This window comes from Sturnus vulgaris, chromosome 8, assembly GCF_052056855.1.
Source record: "Sturnus vulgaris isolate bStuVul1 chromosome 8, bStuVul1.hap1, whole genome shotgun sequence".
Taxonomy (NCBI): Eukaryota; Metazoa; Chordata; class Aves; order Passeriformes; family Sturnidae; genus Sturnus; species Sturnus vulgaris.
The window spans coordinates 24,005,956-24,021,489 of NC_142250.1; the positions used below are offsets into that span (position 1 = coordinate 24,005,956).

Consider the following 15,534-nt stretch of genomic DNA (forward strand, 5'->3'; position numbering starts at 1 on the left):
TAATTTCAATTTTGCTGTTTCTGAGAAAGCTTGAGATCTTTTGTCAGGACACTGAGACTTTCATCCGCTAAGAATAATCCAGTACCTTAAACTGGCAAAGATTAAATGCTAAGATGATCTCACTGAATGCATGTGGCCAAATCACAGTGTGGTTTTAAATGTGGTGTCCACTGGATTGAAAATCTGCTATTGCTGTATAATTTTTTATTCACCAGACCCTATTGCCACAAAAATAGCTGATTTTCATTAGCTGCCTTATAACACAATTATCTTAGTTATTTGAATGATCTTATTTTCTTCCTTTATTTTTTTGCCCTGTTTTTTATTTCTATATAAATAGAAAGAATGATATTGTTACTGAAGTTTAAGTAACCCGAGTTACTTATACCCTTGAGCAATGCCAGCATTGAAATAAGGGAAGTTTCTCCCGTAAGTTTTTTCTTAAAGACACAAACACAGTCATGCTGAGATGTGAAATATAAATAAGGCCAGCTTTTTGTTGCAAAGAAGTGATAAAATTGGAAATTCATTTGAATGTAATTAATTTCTTAAATACTGTACTTGGAATAGATATCTCTCCTTTTGTAATTTGCATACAAATTTTAGCTAAGTGTTCAGTGAGCTGCATGAGTTTAAATTTCACAGCTTTACTGGATTGTTCTTGAATGAGGTTTAGACGTGAAATGTTAAAGGAGAACTTGTTTCTTTTCTTCTGCAAGGGTATATAATTGTTCTGCTGATCAGTATGCAATTTCAGAGTGATCTGGTTCATTATCATTAACCCCTATTTTCTAAAATATATCTTTAAAATTTTCATCGAAGTCCTTCCCTTAAATGACCTGTGGTAATTCATCATTTTCCTCATTAACACACGACGTGTAGCCTCATATCACTGTCCACTGAGTTGTATGGTCAAGTAAGCCTGGGAAAGGTGTTGTGGTGTAATTGAGGCTGTGAATTAATGAGGCACGGTCCCCTGTGTGCTGTTTGGCCACAAAACCTTGGAGAAGTCCTGTTCTGGAAGCCAGCAAGTGACAGGAACCCGAGGCCTCCTAAATGTGTGTGTGGTGTCACAGCCTGCTGACCTTGGGGGATGCTCAGAGGCAGATTGGCAGAGAGGGAACCCTGAGAGGTTCTGTGCCTTCAGCAGTTTGGGGTTTCTGTGTTTTCAGGGATGATGCCCTGTTTCCTTTAAAGTGCTCTTTGATCCACGTGCTCCACTCCCAGCTCAGCCACAGTGAGCTCACAGCTGCACACATTTGCAAAGGTAAAGTAAAAGTTGAGACTCACTCCATTTATGCATCTGCACCCTCTCAGCAATGCATCTAAGCTGCTCCTTTAGCCAATATTTGTGCAGTTATATTTAAATATATGTTTTATAGTTAAGGAAAGCTGGTAAAGTTCCTCCATTTTCGTAATGTATGTGAAATACCTTGGCATGCATCAGAGTATGGAATTGCCTTTCAACAGATGTTCCAGCAACTGAGGAGTTAACAGGCTTTTACAGAAAAAATCTGAGTATATAATTATTTTTCAGTTGAGAATATCTATCTGTTCTGGGCTGTCAGTGCATAATAAACGCTTTAACTCATCAGGTTCAATGCCCTCTGCTTGCTTTTGTAAAAGCTGAATTACAATTATTTATTTTCCTAAGTCATCCCTATGGCTCAAAAACTGAGAATTTTTATGGGTTTGGCTAAACTTGAAAGGTACAACAACTGCTTGTTATTTAAGGTACTTTCAAGCTAGTGTCTTAACAGAATGGAGTAACTGGGGGGAAAGGAACATTTGCCCTAAACAGTAGTATATACCATTTATTTAGGCAAAAGTACAGTCTAGACACATATACAAGAATATTTTTTCTGGCTATTTTTTGTCAGAAGTTATGTATCATGAAAGAGACAGAAACACCTTAGAACTGCAAGAAGATAAACAAAATGCCAAATACAGTCTGAACAAGCTTTTGAAACACTCCCCTCAGGAAAACAGGAATAAAAAAACTTTTTTCAGGCAATTCACTGACAGGTGAAGGGCTTCCAGATGCAAATAAAGTTGTTATTTCTGGTTTCATACTCATGCTCAGTGATATGGGGGTTTAAATGATCTTTGCAGATAAACTGGAGCAAAATCTGCTACATCACTGATTAATTCTCTGCTTTGAAACAGACAGTGCTGTCATCACTTTTTTGGTTAAATGGTGAGTTTGAAATGTAGCATCATGTTAGCAGACACGAGAACAAAGCGTGAAGTACCATGAATGCTCTTAAGCTCAGGCCAAAAAAAAAAAAAGATAATATTTCCTAGAATTTTCTGTCTCTGGTTCCATAAGCCCAGGCTAGCATTCTTTATGTTACAAACACCCTATCTCAAACAAATGGGAAACCTCCTTCGGACCAAATAGCACACATTTACTTGAGTTGATTCTTGATAATGATAAATTTGCCTCAATTTTTTGATTACTACTTTTGAAATAAAAAGATCTGAGAAAGCAACAGCCTAGCAAGTCCCCAGATATAGATTTTAATACTAAAAAGGGGGCCATAATGTGATTATAATGTAATTTAATGTTAAATGAAGTGAAGAAGTGTCATTCAGGCAGGGAGAGATAGAAAGGAAAAAACAACCCCATACCATTACCGATTGTAAATTATTCAGTAGAAGAAATTCTCTTCACATGTTAGGCAGAGCTTTTACAAGTGGAATATCTAAGGGACCACTTGGCAAAAAATCATGGCCCTTGCTTTGGGTGCACCTCAGCCCTTGGGTTTTGTTTAGAAATATTTCTCTCTTTCAGTGCCGAGCAGGGTAGTTTTTTGTTTTAAACAGCACTTTCACAGATCCCTCCTGATTTGTGCACTGGAAAAACACATATTTGTACCCAAGCATCATCTTGTCTGTGAGATAACCAAGGTCCAGAGCTGCTTCTCAGCCCGTGTCTGGATTTGGGTACCACAGACACATCATCTCAATGCTGTGCACTTGCATCAGGCACTGGCACAGGTGCTGTGTGTACACCCAACCCCATGGATGATTTCAGGAATGAAGGGCCTGTGCTTCTGGGCACTCACAGCCAGATGAAGCTGTTACAGGATTCACAAAGTCTGTCTGATAATAATGAACTGTGCTCCACAGGCTGAGCTCCTGGGGAGAGAAATTGTGTTTCCTTGTTACTTAGGTGCTTCTGAAATTGTTGGTCTCTTAGCAGTGCTTTATTATGGCTAAGCCATGACTCATCCACTTATTATAGCGTGGCATGTCACAGCTGATGAGGAAAGAAGGTAGAATTAGAGCAAGTGTGTGTTTTGGACAAAGATGTCTCTATAGGACTGGAGAAGGTGGGGGAGGTGGATGCTCTAAACTCATTTTCAGGGGACTGTTCCACCTGTTCCCATCACTAAGAGAAAGCTTTGTCTAAATGAGTGTTTGCACACCCACTTGAGTTAAAGCTCAGACAGAATCTTATCCTGAGAAACTTACTGTGAGATGAAGGTTAGGCAATTCTAGAAAAAGAATTGGCTCACAGACTTTAAATACTTCAGTCGAAAGTAGTGATGAGAATGTTTAACTTGTCCAAGCTTACATTTTCTTATTAGAATTACTTAAACAATATTTTTGCCTATTTTTATGCAAATTATATATTTTAAGTGCTCCATTTCTATATTTTTGGTCATGGCAGCTGTACTGTTAGAAGGGTTATGTGTAGCCAGAGGGAATCATTTTCATTTTCCAGCTTAATGCAACTCACATTTCCTAAAGTCTTCATGATTTCATAACAGAGAATAAAACAGTGTTTCAAATAGGTAATTCTTTTTAAGATACTCTCCTTTTAGTGCACGATGATGATTTTACAGTCTCAAACTTGTAGTAAATCCAGGTGGAGTGTGTGCTTCTGTCTGTGGTCAAGGCACTATGCTCCAGGCAAGGACTGTGTGTCTGTCTGAATTTGTTAAGCATCCGATACAATACTCATTCTGAACCCAGTAACCCTTTACTTGAGGGTTCATATGCTTCATAAATTCCATTCTTTCCAATTAAAAAAAAATCTGTTAATCAAGGCAGCTGAGATTCATGAAGCTCAGTCCTGTATTTCTGTTATTAATATCCATGTTCTTTAATTTTTGTAAGAGGCAAGATTCAATTGTCAAGATTATGTCAGATATGTCTCTAATTATAATTAAATTTATTGGAAACCAAGTGATATAATAATATATTGAAGAAATAGTATTTTTAGCAAATTATATAAAAAAATTTAGCAAATTCTTACCTACAGAGCAGCAACAGGAAAAGGGCTCTGGGACTGCAGCACTTAAGACTGCACATGGTCACAAGTTCTTTCAGAAGCTCCTAGAAAACAAAAGATGGAGAGGTAATGTTTTACAGCACATATGTATTTCTAATACATGAATTTCCAAAGGTTTTAAACACTATTGTACCTTGAATAGCTTATTCTAATGTATTAGTAAATATCTACATCAATTTAAAAAAATCTCAAAACTTGAAAAAAAGAGGTGGCATCAAGATTAATTTAACTAACCAACAGAAGCTCCATTCCAGTACACTACAGCTCTTTCATTTTTGCCACAGTCCTTTAAATATTAGGAAAAGTAATTCTTGCAAAAAGTAATGTAATCTTGTGTAAGAAAATTGCAAACACTGAGTTTGGTCTGCTATTCATGCCCTGGCATATCAGTGTCTCTTCATAAGGGACAACACATGACCCCATCTTAGAACACAGAGTTATTTAAGAGCAACCCCTCAGATACATGTGGGGCATCAATACCACTGATATGAAACTTTGGTAGTCTTTTTGCTAATGAGAAAAAATTAAATTTTAGGCTTCTACTTCTAGCTATCAAAAAAAAAATCCTTTGCATATAAATCATATGTAACCATCCATATTCATGAGAATGTTTGGCTGAGGCAAGATGTCTTTTCTGAATGGGATTTCTTTGCTTTTGTCAGTATGATTCACATCCATAATGGTTATTTTAAGAAATATGTCAGCTCTGTAATCCATTTCTGGATGAAAAGAGTATCATCTTTCGTGTAATGCAGTCATGCAACAGATCTGAAATGCACAGACTGTGCACACTTTTGCTGTATTTCATCAGAGTACACAAACCATATTTGTAAGTCTTGCTTCAAAACTCTAAAAAAGTCTTACATGTCAGGAATGCTACCTACCCAGAATCTGCAAGACAATTGTTAAATGTTAATAAATGCAAATGAAATACCAGTTTTAGGTTTCAGGAAGAGACAATAAATCATAATATTTTCAGTGTCCAGAATGAGTTTTGCAGGAGTGCATTGCATTTTGATTTCCCACTAAATTGCTAATAGTAAAGAATTTGAAGTTTCACAGCCTGAAACTTTGTTTCACTGTTCTTTAATGACCAACATAAAATGCCAGCAAGCTTCTTAAAAAACAAAGTAATTTTTCTTTCAGTCTGCAGTTCTAGTAAGAGCAAAACTAGTGGTATTTACCTAAATTAATGCCATGTGAATGGGATATGACTTTTATGTAACAGGGAAGTGACAAAATAACTTGTTAATGTCTCCAAAGAAAAAGGAAGGCCATTTCAATGGCTTTTTAAACGAGCAAACATTCTCAGAATCTTGGCTACTTTAAGCATACACCAGCCTGGTAAATATTAATGCCAATATAAATCATACAGTCCTCCTGACTTCCACAGAAAATCATGCATGAGACATTGAGAGAGCTGGTAATAGGCAAAAACAGTACAAATGAGCAGATGGTGTTGTCAGAACACTGCTCTCTACATGCTGATTCTGTAACACTCCTGCTGCAGATCGTGGGATCTCTTTTGCCTGTCTCATTTTGGCTTTGGATGTTTTCTACATTCATTATCTTTATCTCACAGGAAAATATGCTAAAAATAAAAAGTGTCTCACTGACTTTATAAGTACTTCATAAAGCTGCTTTTAAATTTAGCTTTTGAAATGCTACTATGAGCTCCTAATATGACTGAAGATCCTTTATAAACAGATTAAGGAAACCTATGGATATTTCTGTACTTGTTTGGGTTTAGTTTTTACAGTACTGAAGATGAAAAGGAGTGGGCTTATTACTGATTTCTTTCTAAAGCAACTGCTTAACTTCAGTTCTTAACCAACATCCAAGGTAGTGATTTTATGGGAAGGTGGGGTGGAGAATTTTGGTCTTTAACACATGAAAGGTCAAATCCATCCTATGGTACATGGATTGCTTTTGTATGCTCAGGAAAAGAGAGCATGGAAGTAATAGAAGGGAGAAGATCTCTTACTTCTGTGTAAGAAACACTAATCAAGAGATCTAATTGCCATGTCAGCTGGCTTGCCCTCACTGCAAAGGGACACTGCATGCCAGCCAAGGAATAGAGCTGGGTAACTACTGGAGTCTTAAGGTGTTCCACAGATGAGCTGGATATACAAATCTCTGCTGCATGTGTGTACATGCTTGCATGTTTTCTCTCTGCCCCTTTTTTATGGGGCTTACTGAGCTGGTTTGTTCTGCTGAAAATCCTGCCTCTTGGCATGTTTGCACATCTGGACCTTTCCTGTCACACATTTCTTCATCAAACACCACACATTCACAGCAAGATTCCTTCCTGCATGCGTGCACCTATGGAACTACTGGTATTTAAAACCAATTCAGTAGAATCCATAGTATTTTCCTCCCACCCTAGAAAAGTAAGCATAACGTGTTCCACCCTAGAAAAGTAAGCATAACCTGTTCTCTGCATAGAATATTGAGCCATTTGGTTCAACTAGACAGACTGCCTGCTGTCCAGATTATTGTGCACATATTGACACATCTTGTTCTAAACATTTAATTGAGGTGAAGGTAACAAATCTGCCCCAGATTCTCACGTGAAAAGACAACTACACTTTCCTACTTTTGTGCAGATCAGATTAAGACTGTAAAATGTCATCCAATGTTTTGATATTTCTCACGGGAATTCAGTTATTTATGATCTTCAGCATGACAGGAAAAGTGAATTATGGAAGTTTCACAAACCTTTGAGACTGAAATGGGGTGAGGCAGGCAGCTGGCAGAGGTAGTACCCATATCCAAAGATTTCACTGAAAGTGAATTTTGTGAGAATTAATTAAAGGATAAGATGCCTATTATGTTGAAGTACTTTATGCAGAAATGGATGCATGGGAAAGACTAGAAATTATTAGATAATACACTTTGTCATATGGTAGCAGCCATATGCCTGAATTCCCATGGCTGCTACTGCAGGCATCTAAAACTGTGTGTAGAATTATCTTAAAATGAAAAGCAGATGGTGGGTTTTAGAATATAAACCAAATTAGCATTACAGTCGCATTTTTCTTCCACATCCAAACTGTTGAATGACAGTGCCTTTAAGTGCTTGACTGGAAGGCAGAGAGGGACTCAGGAGAGATTCACCCAGAGTGCCAGAGAAGTACAGCTGCCTCCTCTGCTCTGGATTCTCTGCTTCCATTGTCTGCTGGAACTGCCAAGTAACCAGTGGGCTTATCTGTTCTTGACTTCATCCTCTGTTTATTAGATCAAAATGAACCAGTTGGAGGGGAAATGATGGAAAGCTGGAAACACTAAGGACTCTGTGGGAGAAAGGGAGTGGGTATATGGAAGGCAGTCACAAGATAAGATTTGCAAGTAGAGGGGATGTACCCCTTGGGCCAGTTTGGGTCAGCTGCCCCAGCTGTGTCCCCTCCCAGTTTCTTTTGTAACACCAGCCTCCTCACTGGTGGGGTGGTACAAGAAGCACAAAAGACCTTGACCCTGTGCAAGCTCTGCCCAGCAGTAACTACACCATCCCTGAAATGCCAACACTTGTGTTTGCAGCACAAATCCAAAACACAGCCCCATTCTAACCACTGTGAAGAAAATTTACTCTACTTCAGCCAAAATCACCACAGCTTGGAAAAGTCAACTGCATGCAACAGATTGACAGTAGTCACTGACAAAGCACTTTATGGAGTAAAGTGCCATGATATCTGTCTTTGGGTTGATCTGGATGCCTGCCTGTAATAACTGTAGTTTCATGGTACTTCCTAACACTCCCTGAAAGAGAAGAAATGCAAAATTTTAACGCATTCAAATATTTTTTTTCATGTTAGGATTAATACTGCAGAGAATGCAGCTTGAGTGAAAAAAGAACGGATTTTTTAATGCAGCAAATTGAAAAGAAGGAATAAAATCCAGTGGCATCAAAACTCCAGGTCTAAGTGGGGAATTGACTGATGAAAGCAGACAAATACATGTGTCTGCATCCTATTATGAGGGGCACTCTCTTATTTGGCTGACAAGTAGCTTTTGGCACACCAGCCAGCTTGCTTCTAAACCCTAGGCACATCTGATCTTGCCTAGCATGGGCAAAACTATGCAAGTCTCCTTGGGCAAGTAATCAAAGTTAGATGTCCTTGGTCCATAGAAAGTAGCTGTCTTGTCATGTTTTCTCTGCAGACAGGCAGTGCAGGGGCCATCTGTTATGACAGTGTTATGTCAGCAATTGAAGGGCTCTTAGGTCTCTACTGCTGCTGTACCTGGCAATAATTCAAAGTGAAATATTGGGTTCCAGTTATGCTGTGATCTCCTGATCAATGCAATGGTCTCATGTGCCAGGTAAGAAAAGTGTCATTTTCTCAATGAAACACTTGGGAAGTTGCTCCAGCCTGAAAGCATCTTCTCAAATTCTCTACATTGAGGTGTTTATGTCAAAGATATTTTTCAGCAACAGAAGCTCATACTGTTAAATAAGTAGAATGAATTTAAGATTCACCAGAAATGAAAACCGTTTCTCTGGTATAGCAAAATGAGCCGTAATTGAAACTTCAGAATTCAAATTTGTTTATATAGGTATAGGCATTACATGAGAGTCTTTAAAATTATCCCAAATAAATCAGTATGACAAATATTTTTATTTAAAAAACCCCAAAATGACCATAGCATGATTTCAGACTATGTAAGCAACAACTCAGTCATTTACTTCAAAGTCCCAAATAACATACAAATTGATATGTAAAATCACTGTCCTGAAAATGCACTGGAAGGTCAGAATTGAAGTCAAACAAATCTATTGTTATAGCCTTAAAAAATGCTTTCATATCAGCACTTCTAGCCACCAAAGGAGTAGGGACTAGCAGTGTGCTGCTAATACTTACATAATTAAGTGTATGAGAGACATTTGGTGCCCTGGATTGAGGTCTTTATTTCTCACCAAGTTTCCTGTATTATCAATTTCATGAGCACCAAAGCCTTAGAGTAAGTTACATAACCTATGATAGGATTATTTTATGTTTTCTGTTGTTGTTTTCACTCTGTGCATTTTAAATATAGTACATATTGTGGATTAGCTGGGAAATAACTGGCAAGGATGCTCTTAGCATTATACTGTTTTTCTGGAAAATTAATTTCAGATTTATAAAAACTGGGTGCTTAGAATGACAATACAGTTCTAGGAGTTACTTTCATGGAGCAAGTGCCAGATGTCCTGCTCCCAGCTAGCATAACACTGAACAGAAAGGCTTCAGTGATGTACAGAAATGGATGTAGTAATAAACATTCATGGAATAGATTTTAAGAAATGAATGTGTTCATGTGACTGCTTAAATGTAGTGCTTATTACAAGCTCTGCTTGTATCTACTGAGAAATTTACAGAAAATGTGCCCCACAGGCTATTTTCTAGTTTAAAAAGGCAGAGAACTAAGTAACTTATCTCCACCTTGTTCCCAAGTATGATTTTAGATAGTTGACACTTGAAAGTCTGGCATATTAGTGATGTTTGAGCCACAGCTGATGATTACTGCCATTTGTAATTACCCAAAGACATCAGAGGTCTATGGGGTTATTAATGGTTGGGTTTATGTGCATGCAGACTTTTTAAATTTTTTTGTTCTGTGCATCTCACTTCTGCCGTCTGTGCAACTGGACTTCAACATAAAAATTTTGAGTCCTCTTGTACCAAAATCCAAATCTCAAATCTGAGACCTTTACTGGGTTTTTAAGGTGTTTGTCAACACTCCAAGGTCCTCCCACACCCAATCCCACAGACAGGTGGAGTTACCTTCTGCCACACCAGTTTTGCAATCAGAATTCACAGCCCACCCATGTGGCTTCAATAGGCCAAAGAGGCCCAGTTTCTGTGCAATTTAAAGAATTGATATGTTTGAGTTGTGTCAGAGAGGCTGCAGAGCTGTGCACCTTGTTTTCCATCCAAGTTATGAATTTGAATCATAGACTTTTCTGGGTTTGATTGTTATGCATATCTGAAACCCTCCAGAGAAAACTTCATTTTTCAATCACGAAATATCTACTTCTCAGTTTGGGTCCAAGGTCTTAGACTCAAATTCCTTAGTGAATTTTTAAGTGTCCTGTAATCAGGTGATTTATAAACTAACCATTCTGAACAGTGCAACAAGATGAAAGACTGGGAATGAGAAAATCAGTTTTCAGAGCAGATTTGGGGTTTTTTATTTATGAAGCTTTTGTATTCAAAATTAACTGGTGCAAATCAATAAGTTTAAATTACTCAGTAGAATTACATGTTTTTGCAAATAATAATCACAGGATATAACACTTTTTAATTGTACAGCCATTCAAAAATGTGAAAGTTGTCCAAGTTGAGTGTCCTGGGCTCAGCTGTAAGCTTTTGTACCAGCTAAGGTTAAAGTCAGAGGAGTTATTCCACCTGAGATGTGGAGCTGAGCTCAAAGTAATCAGGAACTTGGTCTAAGAGGAAATCGTCCGAGGGGCTTTGAAAGCAAGAGGCATTTTTCCAATAAAATATGTATTTTATATTTTTTCCACAGTTACCACATGGGAAGATTAGTTAAATCTGTAAGTGTGTGCCTGTTGCAGGATCTTCCTTTTCCTCCAGCACACACTGCTTTAGCTTTATTCTATGGCATGTCATTAGAATTACCTGGAGTGTTCATGATGGAGATCAACCTTTAAGAATCCTGTCTATAAAGTTTGAATAGCCATTGGAATTGCTTATATAGGATTTTTTTAATAATTAGAAAAAAAAGAGCTTCCTAGAGAAATGAAATGCTTTCATTAAATTCTAATATTCCCTTTCTCCATTACGCAGTGCTCAATAACAGGTTTCATCAATGTGATCTACTTTAAATTTTGTACACCTTTTTAATTACTAGCACATTGTTCACCTACGTATTCATTTGAGGTGAGACGCAGATTTGATGAGGAATTGGGGGGAGGAGGGGAAATGGGAGCTGGCTCTTACATTATCTTTCTTGGAGAAGTTTCTCCACGTGCCACTGTTTTTAAAAGCGAGGTTTTGCAGCCTTTGGGGGGAGACGCTTCTTCCATTTGACTTAGTAATTGATATTTGAGTTATTCCGAGTTATTTCAACCCATGATAGCATAACGATACCTCAGAGAGGAAATACTAATATTTAAAACAAAGCAATTTAAAGGGCAGCAGAGCGGATGGGGAGAGATGAGGAGGGGGGAGGAATGAGGAGAGAGGGAAAGAGCCGCGATCCCGAGCGGGAGCTCCTTACCTGACCGCAGCTCCGGCAGCGCCCGGCTCCGAGCTCCGCGCTCCGAGCTCCGCGCCCGGCTCCGAGCTCCGCGCCCGGCTCCGCGCTCCGAGCTCCGAGCTCCGCGCCCGGCTCCGAGCTCCGCGCTCCGCGCTCGGCTCCGAGCCCGCCCACGGCCGCAGCGTGGGCGGCACAGGCGATGGATGCTCCCCCGCTGATGCTCGCTCAAACCCCCGCAGGAGCTCTAAGCTTTGCCCCTTCCCTGCCACTCCTCCTTCGCTTAACCTCGCTTACACCCCTTGTCAGTTCCAAGTGTGCTCGGGGGAAAGCATGTTAGACGGAGAAGTGGCGAGGGATCTCTGACAGAAAAAAGTCAGGACAACACTTCCCATGGCTTCTTTTTCTGCCATACCTCCTGCTGATTGCCTCGGTTTTTCTTCTTGCAATTGTCACATCCCAGATATCCTGGGTAGAGACTTCTACCCTTGTTCTCTATTTGATGTGGAAATGTTCTAGGTGCCTTTGAGTTAGCATTGTTCAAGTCTTTCCAGGAGTGCAAAGTGTTCGTTTTGCAGATGTTGCTTTCCTGTCTGACCTCTCACTTTAGGAGCTGTTGCCAGTTTTTGGAGAGACGAAAGTGTCACTTTCTCTGGGAAAACACCATTCCACAAAATTTAAGATAAAGGAAACCACTTAGGGAATGTGATTACCAACAAAGGTTGCATTAGGAAAAACACTTCAGACAGAATTTAACATCTGCTATCAGAAATCATTTCCTGTGACCACAATATTGTGGATGAGGGGGATGCATAGGAACACACCAAACCCTTCTTGATGCTGTCACCAGCAGGACAATATGGTGGTACTGGTGCAAGGTGTGAAGCAGAGGACAGAAGATGATTTTGATTATTTCAGTATCAAACCCTCGTGCTGTTTTTTGGGATTAAAGAATTGATAACTTCTGAGGAAGGCAAAGGCTGAGAGGTCTCTATTATTTATCTTCTAGCAGTAAAAACCCTCAGGTTTTTCTTCCTAAAACATGCTAGTCTCAGTCCATGTCAGAAGTAAGCATATGTTGTTTGCTTTTTCACAGAATTATAGAACTACTTTGGTTGGAAAAGGCCTTTAAAGGACCTCAAGTCCACCCCTTTGCCCTGGCAGGGACACCATCTGCTGGATTGGGTTGCTCAGAGCCCCATTCAGCCTGGCCTTGAACACTTCCAGGGATGGGGCATCCACAACTTCCCTGGGAAACCTGTGCCAGTGTTTCACCAATGCTACAAAACTGTCATCTTTATCTAGTCTGGATCTGCCTCCTTGTAGTTTAAAACCTTTACCCCTTGTCCTTTTTCTTAACTTTATCTTAAAGCTAGTTACAGGCATGTTGCCCTAAGAGGTTATTTGATATCACATATCTTCTGTGACTACACTGGAAGCTCTCCCCAGGTTACAGAACGTGGGAAGTTCTGAGGTTCAGACTAGAGGAGGAAAAACACATCTCTGCATGGCAAAAAATGGAGCAGATTTCTCTCCTGTTGTTTGCCTTTCTATTGTTATTGCTAAAGCTCTTATTTGTTCCTGCATCTGTGGGAGGGAGAAATTAAAGAAATGTAAAAACCATTCTTTCCTGCACATGTTGAATGTTGATCCAATTATAAGTCAAGAATATGTGCTGAGTGTGCCTGCTCTGGGATACTTCCCCCCACATCTCATTTGAACAGTCTGTCTAACTGCATAAAGTATGAAGTGTTTATCTTCCATTCATCAGTCAAGCAGAAAGAAGCTGAAAACCCAGTGGAAAAAAAATCCCTGGCCATTTCTATTGCAGAACAGCTGTAAGTGGGAGAATCAGCAAGTTTGGTCTCATGTGGCCTTTCATAATATTAAAACTGAGAAAACAACTTTAAAGTCAATTCTGTAAGCAACTGGCATAGAAACAATGCTGATTGTTATTCCCAACAGAACTCCAAGCACAGGTTTAGCTAATACACAATATCAGAAATCCTCAGATTTCTAGGGATCTCTTCCTATTTGCTTCTTCAAAACCTCTTTCAAGTTCCCACTAATTGAAAGTCATATTTCAATCAGAATGAAAATATTCTGTTTGAAAACATAAAGCATCAGTGTGATGCTGCCTGTTTCAGTTCACAGTGCTCAGTTGGAAAATGCTAAATTCCCACTTTAAGACATTATTTTTCAGCACCTGTCTGCATTTCAAGGCTCTAAGATAGCTGTGATGCATTTGAAAGTCTGGGGCAGGAATATTCTTCTCTTCACACCAGAGGCCTTGAGCAGCAGTAGTCACTGGAATTTCAGGTCACCTGAAGCCCACCTGGGTTGTGACTGCTGGAGACAAGCAAGTAAATGACAACACCCAAAATTAATTGCTGTGGCCTGTAATGTTAAGGCAGTCAGCATAACCTGTTAACATAAAACTAAAACTTACACTGGTTTATTTTAAAGCTTATACTGGTCCTCCAGAGCGCCTATGGTTCTCCATTTATTAATTTACTGCTGGGGCTGCTGCAGCCTCAGCAAGGGATGTGATAGTTCAGGAGTAAGTGGCTGGTGTGAGTCTGTCCCCATGCACAAACCTGCCCTGTCACCTCGAGTCAGCTCCTGGAAGCTCTTGTCCCCTTTGTGCTCCCTGCAGCAGTGGGACCTCTGGGGCACCAATCCCACCTCCTGCCCCTGAGCTGCTCCCGGAAGGGAACAGCTCAATTATTAACCCAAAGCTTGAGTCTTTCAATAGAGCCATTCATCAGCTGGGAAAATCAGCTGACACCTCCTCAGGCTGGTAGAGTAATGAAATTGTTTTAGAGAACAGCTTGCAGAAAACACTCCTTGAACATAAAAATGTAGATGCCCACTGTAAGAAATCATTTAACTCCTCCATGCACTTAGTCCTCTACATCTATATTGGAGCTCATGTTGAGTAACTTGGGTTTTTTAGATTTAGTAGATTTTCCTTATTTGTTCCTGACTGTAACATTTGTAGCCCTGATTAAACAACGTTGTAATCTGTCATGGCTTTCAGCAGCTGTAATGCCAAGAGTAAGGGAAAACAAATTGAGCTTTTGGTATTCCAGGGATTCCTGGAGATATGTTAAATTCTGATCAGCAGTCTGGGTGTAAGATTTTTTTTGATACTTGAATTGCTTGCCCAAGAACACGTAACCCTTACAAAGAAGCCAACATCAGCATTACCACTTAAGTGCTATATTGATACATAAAGTAGGGTACATCGTGAATTAAAATGTGCCCATTTTTAACTTGATTACATTCACACTTACTGGATAACACTTTGGACATATAAAAGTAATTGGAAATGCTTGGAATGCTGATCAAATGAGTACAGAATACATGCAGTAATGAGTGAGGACTGGAAAATTAGACCAAATAATACAATATGATCTAAGCAAAACACAAAGAAAGAGTGAGAAACACCCACTGATCTACTGCATTGATTTAATTTTTTCCCATTTTAATGGAGTAACAGGTAATGCTAATGTTTAGGATTTTTAAAATCCACTAGTAGTAGAGTATTGATTTGAAATTACTATAACAGTTCTATTTCATTAGTCTGTGTCCCAAAGGATGCAATTGACAGAATGAAATTAACACCATAAAACGTGTTCCACCTTTAGAATTCTTTAGGAAATAAAGATTTCTAATAAATATAAATCGTGTGAAGCAGAGGATGAATCAATTAGCATTCTAATACAAGGTCTACTTTCTAAAAGAAATGTTTGTCTATGAAAGTCTACATTCTTATACTGAATGATTGCATTTTAAATTATTATAATTCTCAGTGACCAGGGGGCTACATACTCTGCAGCTCTTATAGACTGAGTGGAAAATAATGAGCATATAAAATGGCTCAAATTTAAGGTTCATGCCTTCTCTATTTGCATCTTGTTGCCCAGTCACACAAAAAAAGGCTTTCAACATTACTTGTATCGAGAGTCACACATAAAATGTCATCCATATTTAATAAGTATTTTATGTTTTTTATTTTGTTTCAGACCCACCTTGAA

The 15,534-nt window shown here is 39.0% G+C and overlaps 1 protein-coding gene across 2 annotated transcripts in view; it reads right to left on the bottom strand.

Annotated features, from left to right (window-relative positions):
• The window catches only part of LOC106858981 (gamma-aminobutyric acid receptor subunit pi-like), a 45,929-nt gene extending 34,351 nt beyond the window's left edge, over positions 1–11,578 (bottom strand). Inside the window, exons 1-2 of one of the 2 annotated variants that reach the window (XM_088169180.1) lie at positions 11,519–11,578; positions 4,265–4,344 (exon numbers count right to left, since the gene is read on the bottom strand). In XM_088169180.1, the coding sequence (XP_088025306.1) occupies positions 4,265–4,320 (56 nt within the window). In that variant the 5' untranslated portion in view covers positions 4,321–4,344; positions 11,519–11,578. Of the gene's footprint in view, positions 1–4,264; positions 4,345–7,018; positions 7,037–11,518 lie in introns of those variants that run through there. The other variant, XM_088169181.1, reaches the window with a different exon arrangement.
• Positions 11,579–15,534: the final 3,956 nt, after the last annotated feature.